This window comes from Theobroma cacao, chromosome 6 (genome assembly GCF_053813885.1).
Source record: "Theobroma cacao isolate CCN51 chromosome 6, ASM5381388v1, whole genome shotgun sequence".
NCBI classification, from domain to species: Eukaryota; Viridiplantae; Streptophyta; class Magnoliopsida; order Malvales; family Malvaceae; genus Theobroma; species Theobroma cacao.
Genome location: NC_142644.1, coordinates 28,364,779 through 28,377,866, shown reverse-complemented (window position 1 = coordinate 28,377,866; position 13,088 = coordinate 28,364,779). Strand labels below are relative to the sequence as shown.

General features: G+C 36.8%; 2 protein-coding genes across 7 annotated transcripts; one reads left to right on the top strand and one right to left on the bottom strand.

Moving 5' to 3' along the window:
- The first annotated feature begins 1,063 nt into the window (after nucleotides 1-1,063).
- Nucleotides 1,064-3,111, top strand: LOC18596645 (uncharacterized). 3 transcript variants are annotated; one of them, XR_016027048.1, is made up of 3 exons: nucleotides 1,064-1,603; nucleotides 1,743-1,862; nucleotides 2,757-3,111. XR_016027048.1 is itself a non-coding variant. In XM_018122713.2 (2 exons), the coding sequence occupies exons 1-2, from the start codon at nucleotides 1,319-1,321 to the stop codon at nucleotides 1,758-1,760; spliced, it is 303 nt and encodes a 100-aa protein (XP_017978202.1). In that variant the 5' UTR covers nucleotides 1,064-1,318; the 3' UTR covers nucleotides 1,761-1,950. The 3 variants fall into 3 exon arrangements, 1 of the variants encoding a protein (XP_017978202.1); XR_016027047.1 differs by having other exon boundaries at nucleotides 1,743-1,919; XM_018122713.2 differs by lacking the exon at nucleotides 2,757-3,111 and having other exon boundaries at nucleotides 1,743-1,950.
- A 1,186-nt stretch (nucleotides 3,112-4,297) lies between these two features.
- On the bottom strand, nucleotides 4,298-11,572 carry LOC18596644 (NAD(P)-binding Rossmann-fold superfamily protein). 4 transcript variants are annotated; one of them, XM_007025256.3, is made up of 16 exons: nucleotides 11,343-11,569; nucleotides 10,844-11,092; nucleotides 10,593-10,754; nucleotides 10,319-10,369; nucleotides 9,891-10,025; nucleotides 9,655-9,678; nucleotides 9,395-9,506; nucleotides 8,625-8,753; nucleotides 8,413-8,462; nucleotides 7,778-7,936; nucleotides 7,594-7,689; nucleotides 7,398-7,513; nucleotides 7,131-7,254; nucleotides 6,262-6,375; nucleotides 5,767-5,847; nucleotides 4,298-4,747 (listed from the first exon to the last, which is right to left on the bottom strand). In XM_007025256.3, the coding sequence occupies exons 1-16, from the start codon at nucleotides 11,406-11,408 to the stop codon at nucleotides 4,601-4,603; spliced, it is 1,815 nt and encodes a 604-aa protein (XP_007025318.3). In that variant the 5' UTR covers nucleotides 11,409-11,569; the 3' UTR covers nucleotides 4,298-4,600. The 4 variants fall into 4 exon arrangements, with proteins under 4 accessions (XP_007025318.3, XP_007025316.3, XP_088663406.1 ...); XM_007025254.3 differs by having other exon boundaries at nucleotides 8,625-8,750; nucleotides 11,343-11,568; XM_088807280.1 differs by having other exon boundaries at nucleotides 10,844-10,991; nucleotides 11,343-11,553.
- Nucleotides 11,573-13,088: the final 1,516 nt, after the last annotated feature.

Below are 13,088 nucleotides of genomic sequence, written 5' to 3'. Positions count from 1 at the left end.
CCTATTGAATTTAATTAGTTCGATGAATTAATATAATTTTTCCTTATACATATAATCCTAACAAAAGTGAAAAAAGAGGTCACATTCCATTATACCAACGGTATAGCTGTAATCTTCACTGTTATAGTTATTAATGAGATTCTAATCAAAATTCGAGAGTGGGAGGCAGCTGATGTAGTCATTATTGTTGTCAATTATCCTTGTGCAACAGAAAGTGATCCTTCAGCCCATAGCATACAGGAAAATAGAGTTGATGCAGTACTTAAAGAACTTCCAAGCTGACTTTTTTCTTGCCTGTGTTCTTCTCTGCCCCACAAAGTTGGGGACATGAGGCCTACTTGGAAAAGATTCTCAACAAGTTTCAGTATCCAATGAGTTGAAATTATTGCCACCCCGGAAACGTTGCCCCAAGCGATGGAAAAGGGCAGAGGCCTACTGCTTCCTGCTTTCCACGGTAGCCCTACACCAAAATACTGTTTCTGGTACAAAGTGAGCTTGATACAATTTCAGAAGGTGAAAAAAAAAAAAGGAAAAATAGACTGCAATCACAACTGGCAGCTGCCTGTAACACCGGAGCCTTGCATTCTAACAGCATAGAAGACTTTTATGTTTTTTCGTCATTTGCTTTGCAGCAATAGAACCTTCCTATACCGTCCCTGCATGATGATCACCTCAAAACTGCGGTCCCATGTGCCTAAACTTAATGATTATTGTTAGTAATTATTTTGCAACCAAGTCAAAATTGTGACATATTGGTTCTCAATTTCCAGGGTGATGATCAATCCCAAATCATATGGCAACATGGATCCATGTAGCGGGTGATACTAGAGTCGGTGGTCAATCCCATCTTTCATGTTCAATAATGAAGTACCCGAATTGAACCAAATGGACCAGCTTGATTAAAAGCACATTTTCGGAAGGATCTTGCTTACCAACCATGGATTTCCAATGAACAAGATTGGAGGGTCCACGAAAGGAATATTTCCTTCAGCCATACCAAACAAAAGTTGCACATATATAAAGAAGCTTTCCATGGCTCAAATGATTGCTTAGCCAATACTAGAGCAGGTTCCTCCAAACTTAGCACCTGCAATTCAAACCCCAGAGATAAAAACCTTTAGTTATGCCACCCACGACCTCTCCATGATTGCATACAGCCATACATGTCCTTATCAAAGTTCCCACTTTCTTCCCAACTCTAGCCCTCTTAAAAATGTTGTCTCCTTCTCAGTACTCTCACCAATTCCAAGCTTGTTATAATTACCATTTTCTTGTTGTTCTCTTTTGAGGTTATTTTGTTCTGCGTTTTGTTTTCTCAATGTCAAGCTCCGAAGTCTTTTTATCTTCACCTTCTTTGCCTGAGCGATCTCCTGTTAAGGTTCAACTGGTTTCTAAATCTGTATCCGACCGACTACTCGAGAAGTTTTTTGATGTATCTCAATACAACTTTGATTATGAGAAGAGTGGACTTTGGTCTCCCCCGGTTCGAAGAAGTGCCTTTTTAAGCTCACCTGGTAGAATATTCACTGAACAAGAAATGCTTGAGAGGCTCAAAAGTGTAATGGACAGACGTCGTAGTAGAAGATACAATATTTGTTTCAGCGTACGGCTCTATACTTTCCCGGTCGTTTATAATCGAATTCATTTCTATTTCATGTCAACAAGCAGAATTCAACTAAGTTGAGCTTGAAATTGTTGTCCCCTTGAGGATTGTTGATGAATCTTTTGAACTCTTTTTGCAGGCATTTTGCTGCTCTTGAAGGATTTACGGTAGACCTTCTTTCAATAATGGGTACTGTCACCAGTGCAGTTTAACAACAAAAGCAGAAACAGAGAAAAGAAAGAAACAAGAGAAACCAACAGTACTTTCCTCTCCTTCCTTGATGTATATGTTGTTAATATACTCGGAGAAATATATGGTAAATAATATACATTTGTTTGATAAGTTCATCTGCAATCCCCCTTCTCTTCTGGTAATTTTCTTGGAAAGCAAAGTCTAGCTTTCTCAGAAGATGCATATCTTCCAAGCTTGCAGGCCACTAAGGTTGAACCACATTGCAATCGGACCAAGAGTTTCTAATTTCATTGACCCAACATCCAAAATCAGTTAATATTTGTTGGCGTAGGCTCAAAAGAGTTTCTAATTATTCATTCAACTTTCTCGGTAGATGCAATTATTGATTCAATATCCAAAATCACCTAATTTTTGTTGGGGTAGGGTCTCAAGCTCAAAAGTACTACTGTTGCATTAGATTAATTAGAATTTGATGTAATTAAATTAAATATTGCTTTATTATAATCCATTACTGTGCATTATAGTATACAGGCTGTCAGTTTTGGTTCAAAGCAGAGTTAGGCATAAAGTATTTTGTTATCTAATTTGTTATGATTTCTTCATGCAAATCCCATGCTCGATCACTAAAATATTAGTAACATACTTTTTATAACTCAATTGGATTCAGGAAAGTACAGAAATTTGGAGTTTCAAATAAACAATGAAATGTTGAGAATCATCCTGCACTTTCTCGTTAATGTTACATTCCTTAAAACTGTTTAGCATGTAAAGTAAAGGAACTTTTTGACTCAAACAACAACGAGCAACTCAGCATCAATGGCGATTTCAGCAACTCAGTTTCAGTACTAGTGGGGGGAAGAAAAGTTTGAAATTTAAAACTAAAGCTGAATCTTTACATTGTACACTTCAAATAAAGCATTATCATCAGTCATTCTGATTAATCCTGTTACTGTATACTTAGGATAATTGTGCGAAAAGTGAAGACAAGATTTGCGATGGGAAGATGCTAGATTGGAATATCACATGGAAATCACATGCTAATCATGTGGTCATCAGTTTTGGATTGGTAACCAAATCCCCAAAATCACAACTCATGCATTGCGGACAATACTTTTGTGGGGTCCTGGAGCTGTAACGTATGCATGCAAATTACAAGGAGAATAAATTTAAAAGGCCAGCCTGACTTGAGCTGCTCTCAGCCTCTCACCATGCAGACAGCCAAAGAAATTTGTTTTTCTTTCAGCAACCTAATCTGACAAGACATTGAATCAGAGAGCCCTCCAAAGTCAAGCTGGTCCTGTCCTGCCCTGGTTCTGCGTTGTACAGGACAGTTTTTCTCAGAAACAAGTTCTGCCCTCTTGTTCTTCAATCCTTATTTTGGGATATCAAAGTGAGGTGTAAACGGAAGGGATCGAGTAAAAGGAAAATAGAAGAAGAGCTTTCATAGTACTTTTACTGTTCTCCTCAAACAGTGAACTTCATCAAGTCCTATGTAGCTATGGAAGTACCTGTCAACTACATTTATGGCCTTGGGGAGACAGTGGGGCCCTTATGACGTGCACAAATGAATGAATATGTCCCTTTTTTGTCTGTTTATCGTAGTTTTTGTTAACCTTTACATGGAATTATGTTGCAACTTGCAAACATATTTACGCAAACCAGTTCCTTTACTTACATGAACTCATGAAGCTGTAAAAGTAACTAAAATTTTGCACAAAACAAAGGTACTAACCTAATACACTTTTGTTATTCAAGTTCTTCCCGAGTAATAATTTCAAACACAGGCATTTTCCCATTCATTGACGATCAGTTTAAAAGAATGTTTTATGAGTTCTTGATCGCCTGCAATGTTATCTTGAAAGAACTCATTAGCTACAGCCATTTGATCTCAGTAAAAAAGTACAGTGAAAAAGGGTCATTCCAGGCATTCTTATTGGGGCGAAAAGATACAAAGAGAATTCATGCTAGCTATGGAATTGTTGTGCATTTTGCGTCAAATTGACTGTTCAATTTCCTTGTCGATGAACTCAAATCCACACTCTACACGTCATGATCAAGGGGTCTTTCCATTTGTTTTTCCTTTTTAGTGGAGATTCCTTACAAGTTGCTATAAATTTTCTCTAGAAATGGGCAGTCATATAGGCATGGCAGCATGCAGAGACGCCTGGGCGTTTGCGCTGTGGCCGGTGGTACGTGTTCAACAGAGATTCTCCATCCGCTTCCTTTAATTGTCTTTATCTTCTCTCCCCATCTCTTCCTTTTAGTTTTACCTCTGAAAACCATCCATAACACCACATAATTCTCTGTTCCTTACAAACTTAACATCCACCCTTTCCTTATCTGCATCGATTACGTTCTTTAATTTCTGATTTTTATGTTTTTTTTTTTTGTAGAATTTTTCAATCCAATATTCACCAGGTGGCACAATAAGAAATACCAACCATGCTCCTACTCACCCCAGCCGGACATATGTACATTCAAATATAAGACTTCAACCACCCATTAACTCCAAGGCAACAACATAGGCTTTTTTAGATATTACTTGCTAATATTTACAATGGGAACCATACTACACCATTGCTTAACGGCATCTACCATGGTTTAGTTCAGAAAAAGGGGGGAAAAGGAAGAGCAAAACCAAGAGTATAGGTCTAGGAGGTAGTGTTTGAGAAGTTATTACAGATGTCTAATGTGATGAGCTTCAGCAATTAAGTGATCACCATCCCTCCCTGAGACACCCATCATATTCATAGTAGGTTTGAAGGAATTTGGAAAGCGACCTGCCGTGCGATATTGCCATCAACATCAGACTGCAATAGCACTTTGTTCCAAACTTTCTTTCCCTGTAAAGCCATCCTTCAACGTTTTAAAATAAATGTTGTAGTCCTTCTCTGGGGGAGGGTTTTCTGGGTCCACTGTGAATGGCTCACTAAATGGAACCACACTTTTAACCTGCAAAAGAAACAACAGTTATAGTATATGAAGAAATAGGGGCACCTAACATTCAACAATAGGCATATCTGCAGCCCAGGTTAGAGTAGACAATGGCATCGAATCTTCTCATTTAACACCTAAAGCTAATTTTATCAAACATCCATTGTTTAGTGTTGATTCATCAAGCTTTAATTCCTGTTCTTTTCCTGTCCATCAATGCTTCTAGGTTAATAATAAAAGGGTGACGTACAGGGCTCAAAAATTATAATGCTAGTGGATTATCACTATACTAAAGCTCATGACTGCTGATATATTTTTAACATCGACTGACCAACAACACATCATTGATTTCATATCAGCAGTCCCACAACTCAACCATTTTTTTTTTTTGAAAGTTCAATTATATCAAAGGTCTGAAAGAACATTAGAAAAAAGATTTTGCAAGGCATTCCCCTTACAAAAGAACATTGAGGTATGCCATAACAAAATCACAAAAGGATCAACCCCTGTACATAAGCCAGCAAAAACTCCTATACAAACCCATTCCTCACACAAACCAACCCTTATAGACAAAAAGGGAACAGAACTCAGGAAATACAATGTGAACTTTCAATCTCCAGGACTATTCCCAGAAATGGGCAAACACAAAAAATAACCTTCGAAAAAATACAAGACGTTGCAGTAGGAATCAACAGGTAATTTAACTACTACTTCCTTCAATTGTGACAGAACCCCTTTGCTCATCTCCCCAAACCGTGGACAACTCTATTTCTCTCCCTATACCAGATTTTGCAAGAATATCAGCTTGTTGGTTTGCCTCCCTCAATGTGTGTTTGACTTCCCATTTTTTCACTCTTCTTCTTAGAGTTTCAATACGGAGAACCCACTTCTTAACCTCCATGGAGCTGAATCAGGTGTCTAAACCCATTTATTAAGATTTTGAATGCTATGACCAATTATGGCTCATCCCTATGTAAAGCTACAACCATATGTAGCAAAATGATATGATTAGCTATAATAGCAAGTAATAGACTAACCTCAAATGTCTTGTCACATGCATATGGGCTTTCCAAGGCAGCGATGCATATGCGAGCAATTTCTTCCCTTGATATCTTTCCCTGTATTATCAGATAATGGGACAGTTTTAGCAAGAAATCAGGGTTTCAGCCACACCAAATCTTCATATTCAGGAAACAAGTTATGAGGTAGAGTTGTATTTTAATTTTGAGATTTAATATAAATAACCACAGATCAATATTGGACAAGCCTAGTCAAAAATCGAATTTTTAACTTCCATTCACTGCCAGCAACATTACATTGTCTGCTTGGTAAAAAATGAGATCTGCTCTGTCAAGCTCTTCATTTAATGCAAACGGCTGCCCTCTCAGTGGCCAAATATCATATTTAGGGAACCAGTTATGTAGAATAATTATAAGAAAGATATCCTTTTATTAGATATCTAACACACAGATTCAGAATATTAGACAAACCAAGTCAATAGCTGATTGTTCAGCTTCCTTTCAATGCCATACCATTATATTGTCTCCTTGATCAAAAATGAGATCTGCTCCAGCAGGCTCTTCAGTTAATGCACAAGGCCTTACAATTGTATAAGGAATTCCACTTTCCCGTATCAAATCCTCACCCTGTTCTAGAAAAAAATGAAAAACAGTGTAAGAAAAGACACAGATTCTATGCTTCATAGGTAAAGGACTGATGATATAGAAAGAATGCTTCAGCTAAGCACGCCACATGGCTAGAGGAACGAAAAAGTACAATTAACTTAGCAACACCATTTCTTAAAGCAATAATTCATCAAATTAAATATATTTGTATAAGGTAGCAAGATTAAGAAATTGAAAAAGAAGGCATTTCCAAATCATTGAAGGGCGAAGAGAAACTTCGGTTGATGTATTCCCCTTCTTGCTCGATGCTGCCCAAAGTATGTGAACTCTATATCTATTTTAGACACCAGCTTGATAGAAAATGCATCATATATAGCAAAAATGATACTATATAATAATATCATACATTCAAGGATTTCTACTGTTTAATTGTTGCAACTTTCTTGCTTTGAAACCAATACTACATTCAAATTCACCTTAGTATTTCATTTCAAAATGATATCATCTAGATAAGAAAATTTTAATCTGGCTACTTTGACTTCATTTTTTCAATATAGAGTTCTAGGAAATACAAACAGGTTAATTTTCCAGTTATATCAATTGTTGTAACACAATTTATAGCAGGTGCAAAGAAAAGTAGCAGAGCGAATTGAAACTCAGCTACCATTTTGCATGCAAAAAGCAGGTGGTATTTTCTCTTCAACAAATGATTTAATCTTTTTCCCAAAATGAATGAATGAATAAACAAAAAATACATGTGAAGAATTGAACAAAACCTTCAACTTGAATGTTAGGACAAAGCCCAAGTCCTTATTCAAGCGAACAGCAGGAGGTTGTTTGCTCAGATCAATGCCAGGTCTGTCTGGTCGAGTAACTCCTGCAGAGCTCACATGGACAAACCTACACATGATGCAAGAATTAAAAAATTGGATAAGACAGCTCACTCTTAACACCCCACTCCCTACCCCAAAAAGAAGAAGAAAGTCTAGACCTCATTATCCGTAGAATCTGATAAAATGAAGAGTGAAAAAAAAAAAAAAAACCTGGGAGTGATAGGATCCTTTATGTATGCTCTTATGCTTGACACTGGAAGCTCAAAAGGTCCTTCTACAAAAGTGGGATTCAGTTTCCCATCATATTCAAACTTGCTGAACATGAGCTGGAATGATTTTGCTTGTAAACAGCATGGTAAAAACACAAAAAGTAGAAAGATCAGAAAACATAGACACAGTAACAGACCTGCAGTGATACAACATTGCTTGGATCAAAGGCTGGGGCATCAGATGCAGTCCGTGCTCGAAATACAGGCCTCAACGAAGAGAATGGAAAACAAATCTGTAAAGAAACAATAAGTTACAAATTGAATGAAGAATATAATTTGTTCAATAATGCTGAATTATCGAGTGGTCATGGTGTTACGCACAGACTGCCATTGGCCTCCAATGGTGTCAAAGCTTGTTGTATAACCCACAGTATCCCAATCAGTGCTAGTGCGAACAATTAGTTTATACCGACGCCCATCACCATTTAACCGCAGCTCCAAACCATCATATGCTGAAAGATCCTCTGGTGTGGAAAAGTTCTGAAAATAAAAACCAATTATTTTTTCCTTTTCACATGAGAAAATGGAATCAAACATTAAGCTATGCATCCAAAATTCTTCCTGAACACCCAAAGACAAGCATGCTTGTGCACCCAAAAAAGATAGTCGAATCAATATGTCTATAAATTATAAATAACAAAGAAGTTCTTCAAATGCGATTTTTGCAGATGACTAACATGAGTTCGATTTTCAATAAACAGTCATAATCTAATCTAGTTTGTTACAATCCTACATCAATATTTTCCTTAAACCTGCAAATCTCAGGAGTTGAAAACTATGGTGATTGCAAATGCCAGCATCTTACCAGTGTGCCGAAAAAAAAGCCTCTTAACCTTTTATGACTATTAACAAAGTGAGCACACTTACAATTTTCAAGTGCCCCAGACCACAAAATTGTGAAACATGCATGGCACAAGATCATTAAAGTTTGAGAAAAGCTATTGTAGTTTACATACCCTTGTTCTGATACTAGTAAACCCACCATTGTTTGCAGTTGAAACAATGCCTGACAGAGAGAAAAAGAATTGGAGAAGACAAAGAGATAAACATGAGCAAAGAGATTAGAGTCATATATAGAGGCATATAAATCATGGTTCTAATTGAATTACCAGCAGGATGCAGTATAGAGAAAGAGAGAATCTGATGAAAGGTTCTCAAAAGAACAAACCTTTGAAAAGTCCAGTTGGTTTACCACTTTCACCACCAGTCCAATCAATCTGAAATGTACTTTCACTAACACCGCCCATTACAACGTCATCTAAAGCACCCCAACTAAGTTCTTTTGAACTCTGACCTGCTTAATAGAAACATGAGAAAAAAAACCTCAATAACGTTATTTTGCATACAACCAGAAAAATAAGATTTCTCATCTTTCCTAAAGTGCCGATTGGCATTTGGATGGGTTAGTGGTGTTTTGCTTGCAGCAATTCCATATGTTGTTAAGCTCATAGAATGTTGTTTACAGAATAGTTACCTAAATTTAGCCAACATGCATTATTGACAAAATTTTTTAGCTGACCAGCAGGTATTGTTGTAGACTAATCATCAACTCAAGCCCAAACATTGTTGGATTGTCTGAAAATTGATGCTAGGATATCATAGATTTTATACCAACATTACATCACAACTTTAAAAATTGAGATATACTACAGATGTTACAAATGAGTAAATGAAATACTCAGAAATCAATGTTCGATATGCAAACTTAAAACCTCATGTAATAACATTTTAAATTCATAGTAGTTTTTCTCCTTTGTTTCATTAATTTACAAGACAAAGTAAAGCACATAGACCTGAATATCCCACCCCTTTCTTCATAATTTATAATTAATTATAATCAATTTAGCTTGTCCAAATTGAAAAGAAGGTTCTCCTGCAGCTTTGCTGTAGCAAGGGTATTAATTGCAATTTCCACTTGCAGGAGAGTTAAGAGAATACCTTCAAACCCAAAGAGCAGTTTCCCACTTCGAAGTCCAGCACTCTCCTTTACAGCATTAATCAAATTTTTCATTCCGATATACTCCACCATTTCAGGTGAAGCACCTTTTATCTGTTTCAACATATGAACAAAATCTCAAAGTTATGGACAAAATAGTTGTAACTCTAGAAGAGAAAACAAAAGCAAACAAATTCTCAAGTATAACTTCCTCGGGACAAAAGAAAATCTAAGAAGCACAAGATTGCTATTAGTACGCCACCTCTGGTTCAAAAAACTTGATTCCCTGTAAAACATAACAATTGGATGTCAGGCTCCTCAACCAGGAAAAAAAAGTTAAAATAAAATCCAATCACATATTCAATCTTCTAAGGGAATAAACAAAACAAATAAACTATTGAAGGGCAGATCATATTAAAAGAAATTTTAGAAACTAGACCAACTATTTTACAATATAATCAATAATTCTGATCATTTTGAGAATGCTTAAAATCATACTTGACTATATTTCGCTCTGTCAGGAGTGTCCCCTTCCTTTGGGCCAATAATTACAGAAGCAGCATTTATGACTTTCCTCACTCCTTTGAAGTACTCAGGGGCCAGAGTGCTTTCCTTCGTAATGTCTCCTACAATCTGCAATTTGGATGAAAAGTCAAAGTTGGAAACATGGAATGGAAGGATTAACAGCAAAACTCTATCAACAGTGAAGAAGGAAGGATATGACCATGACTCTAATTCTGGGTCACATGACATTATGACAGTACTGAAAGTTAAATTCATAAGTCCAAGAACTATGATTAATATAGAAATCAAATGCAATTAATTTTATGCAATACCTTGTTTAAGCCATGAGTGTCACTACATTACAAAATCAAAAATATAAAACATAATCCCATTGAGGTCTTAAATATGGCAATCTAGCTCACCAATTCAATCTCTGGAGCCAACATCCTTCTTGCCTTCTCTTCATTCCTCACCTAAAAGTAGGCACACATGAAAGCAAAAGTTGAAAGGGAAAAGAGGCAAAAAGAATGAGAGGAAGGAGGTAACATCTATCGAGCACCTTTTTCTATTTTTTGGTACAAAGGAAGAGAAGCTCAAAAGAATACTAACACTGGCACTCCTCAAGCACTTTAAAAGATATAAATTCATAATTTTAGAGAATGCACGATAAATATGTCAAAAGTTAAGGACAAATACCAAAGCTTTAACTGGCAACCCTTTCTTCCTTAAGTTGTCAACCACTCTTCTTCCTACGCCCCCAGTAGCTCCAGCTACCAGAATGAAACTAGAAGTTTCCATTTTCTTTGCTGATTCTTCGGGTGACGGGCCGGACAATTTCCCAATGATGAATTCAACAACCTTCACGGCAACAACAAATTCACATTATTGTATGCACACATATTTCACAATTACAAATGATTAAAACTGGAATAGAAAGTCTTTCTTACCTTAGCAAGAGAAGGTGGTCCATTGAAAAAATATAATGTTTTCAAAAATCTCCCCAAGTCCCAACTCTGCTTTTCAGCGGATATAGGCCCTTTGTACGTTCTGGAAGATAAATACGCTGATCTTTGTTGGTAAAGAAAACACTTAGGTCTGCCATTAAGTTGAAGAAACGGTTTAGGAAGTGGACATGACAGATGCTGAGGATGCATACAATTCTTAGAAAATTTTCTACCAACGTTTGATGAAGGCCCCTGCAGTTTCAGTTGATCAAGTTATGAAATTGAAAGTAAACCATGATTATAAACATAATGGCAGAAACTAAATTTGGCAAAGAGGGTAGTTCATAGATATTGTATCAAAAATCACAACCTTCTGAAACAAATGATACTTACGCCTCCAAGTGAAGATAAAATAAGAACCCCACAAATACTTATAAATGAAATATATTCATAAAAAAACACTAACACAAACAAACGCATTTAATAATGATGGTTTACTTGCCTGAATACTGAGAATGGAGGAGAAGGAAGATGATGATGATATTGCTGTAGAGCCACAACTTTCCATTTTCTTAACGGTGGGCGACACAGTCAAAAAAAAGAGAAAAATTTACAAGTAAAAGTTCACAAAGAGGAGATTTTAAGGTTGGCGTTGTTGATTGAAGGTTGATGGTTTGATATTTGAAGCAGAGCAGTTAATACAGACCACACACCCGAGCTTCTTAACAGTCGCCTCCAATAGTTGAACTCTCGAAGGAAAAAGGCGCTCTTTAGAATGGGCTCGGTGGGGTTTGCAGCTGAGCCAGTGGAAATGGGCTCCAAAACCATTAGAGTGGCCTAGTCGCTGTCTACTCCAACCCAATAAGAAAAGAGTAAATAAAATTACTTTTGACATTTCTTTTTTTTTTTTTAAGTTACTTTGGACATCTCTAATTTAAGTGAAAATTTGTATTGGTTTTAAAGTAATTAAATGCATTGTATACATATTTCTACTGTCTAAAGCGTTATAATAGTGCATTTAAACATTTGATTCAATAATTAATACATGATCTCTTAGTAGATTCAAATCTCTCATTTTTTTAAATAAAAAAAAAAGCATGATAGTAAAGTATAAAATTGTAAAAACAATAAAGAAAGAAAGACAATATTTTGAAGTGTTAACTATTACTTCTTTTCGACGTGATAACTATTACTTCTTTTCGACAACATAGAAATTTCCTAACACTTCAGGTAAAAGATGATTTCTATGTGTCGAGTGCCTTCCTAGTTCCTAGACTAGGAAAGAACAGAAGGCAGAGGGAAGAATTTGTTGCCAGGTGGTGCATGTAGGAACAAGGGAATGCTCATACATAAATCTTATGTCGATTGGTACGCAATACCTAGCCACAAGCTACTGCTGCTTCTACAACCTAAACTATGGCCTGCTTAAGCTTGCTGCAGTTAATGATTATCTCAAGTTTTTACCTATGTCCTGCAGCGGCTTTTCTGCCAAATTCAACTGTTCATTTTTCTGCAGGCAACGGAACAACTTGGACAAACAACAATGATTCCCTTCCTCAAGCAACAAAATTCAAGGATGGCTCACTGGCTCGTTTTATGCTATTCAAAGCAGCAGCAAGCCCTGTTTGTGCAGTGGGCCGTTTTGGATTCGGATTAGGCTTTTATTGCAATTGGGCTTTTGCTGGTTTCTGTGACTTGTCGATTCTTTTCGTGGCTCAATGGTCAAGTTAATTCAAAGAGGGGTCCCCAGGTAGCTCGGTCAGCAAATTGGAACAGTCCAGCTTGAGAAAATGCAACACTCAAATTCTCCCACGGTGGAAATTTGCCCTTGATAGACGAAAATGGTACTGAAATTTGGTCAATTCATACATTTGGTATGTTTATTGTTGGTATGAGAATTGATGAAAAAGGTGACATGATGCTGGTGAACGAAAGCAATTGGCCTGTTTGGGAGGCTTCCCTCTATCCTACTGATACTCTTCTACTTGGGCAAGTAATGAGGGAAAACCAACGGCTTACTTCAAGAATCACTTCTGTCAATGCCAGCCAAGGCTTGTTTTACCTTTCTCTAAATTCTCTTGGCATGGTTGCATATCTGATGGGTGACAAACCAACCCAGTGTCTAACCGTTGGTCCCGCTGCGGAGGCTGTAGCTCTCTCTACACCAAAGCAAGTTCGTCACCTGAAATTTGTTCAGTTTATAGTGGGAGGAATCGGTTTCTATTTCCAAACAAAGGGTAAAATGAAT

Excerpts from the sequence above, each read along its gene's own strand:
- LOC18596645 (XM_018122713.2), top strand. The coding sequence starts at position 1,319 with ATGTCAAGCTCCGAAGTCTTTTTATCTTCACCTTCTTTGCCTGAGCGA.
- LOC18596644 (XM_007025256.3), bottom strand. The coding sequence starts at position 11,408 with ATGGAAAGTTGTGGCTCTACAGCAATATCATCATCATCTTCCTTCTCC. Across the intron at positions 8,754-9,394 it reads ACTGCTCTTTGGGTTTGAAG|CAGGTCAGAGTTCAAAAGAA; the intron begins GTATTCTCTTAA and ends GTTTCTATTAAG. Across the intron at positions 6,376-7,130 it reads TCCTAACATTCAAGTTGAAG|GGTGAGGATTTGATACGGGA; the intron begins GTTTTGTTCAAT and ends TTTCTAGAACAG.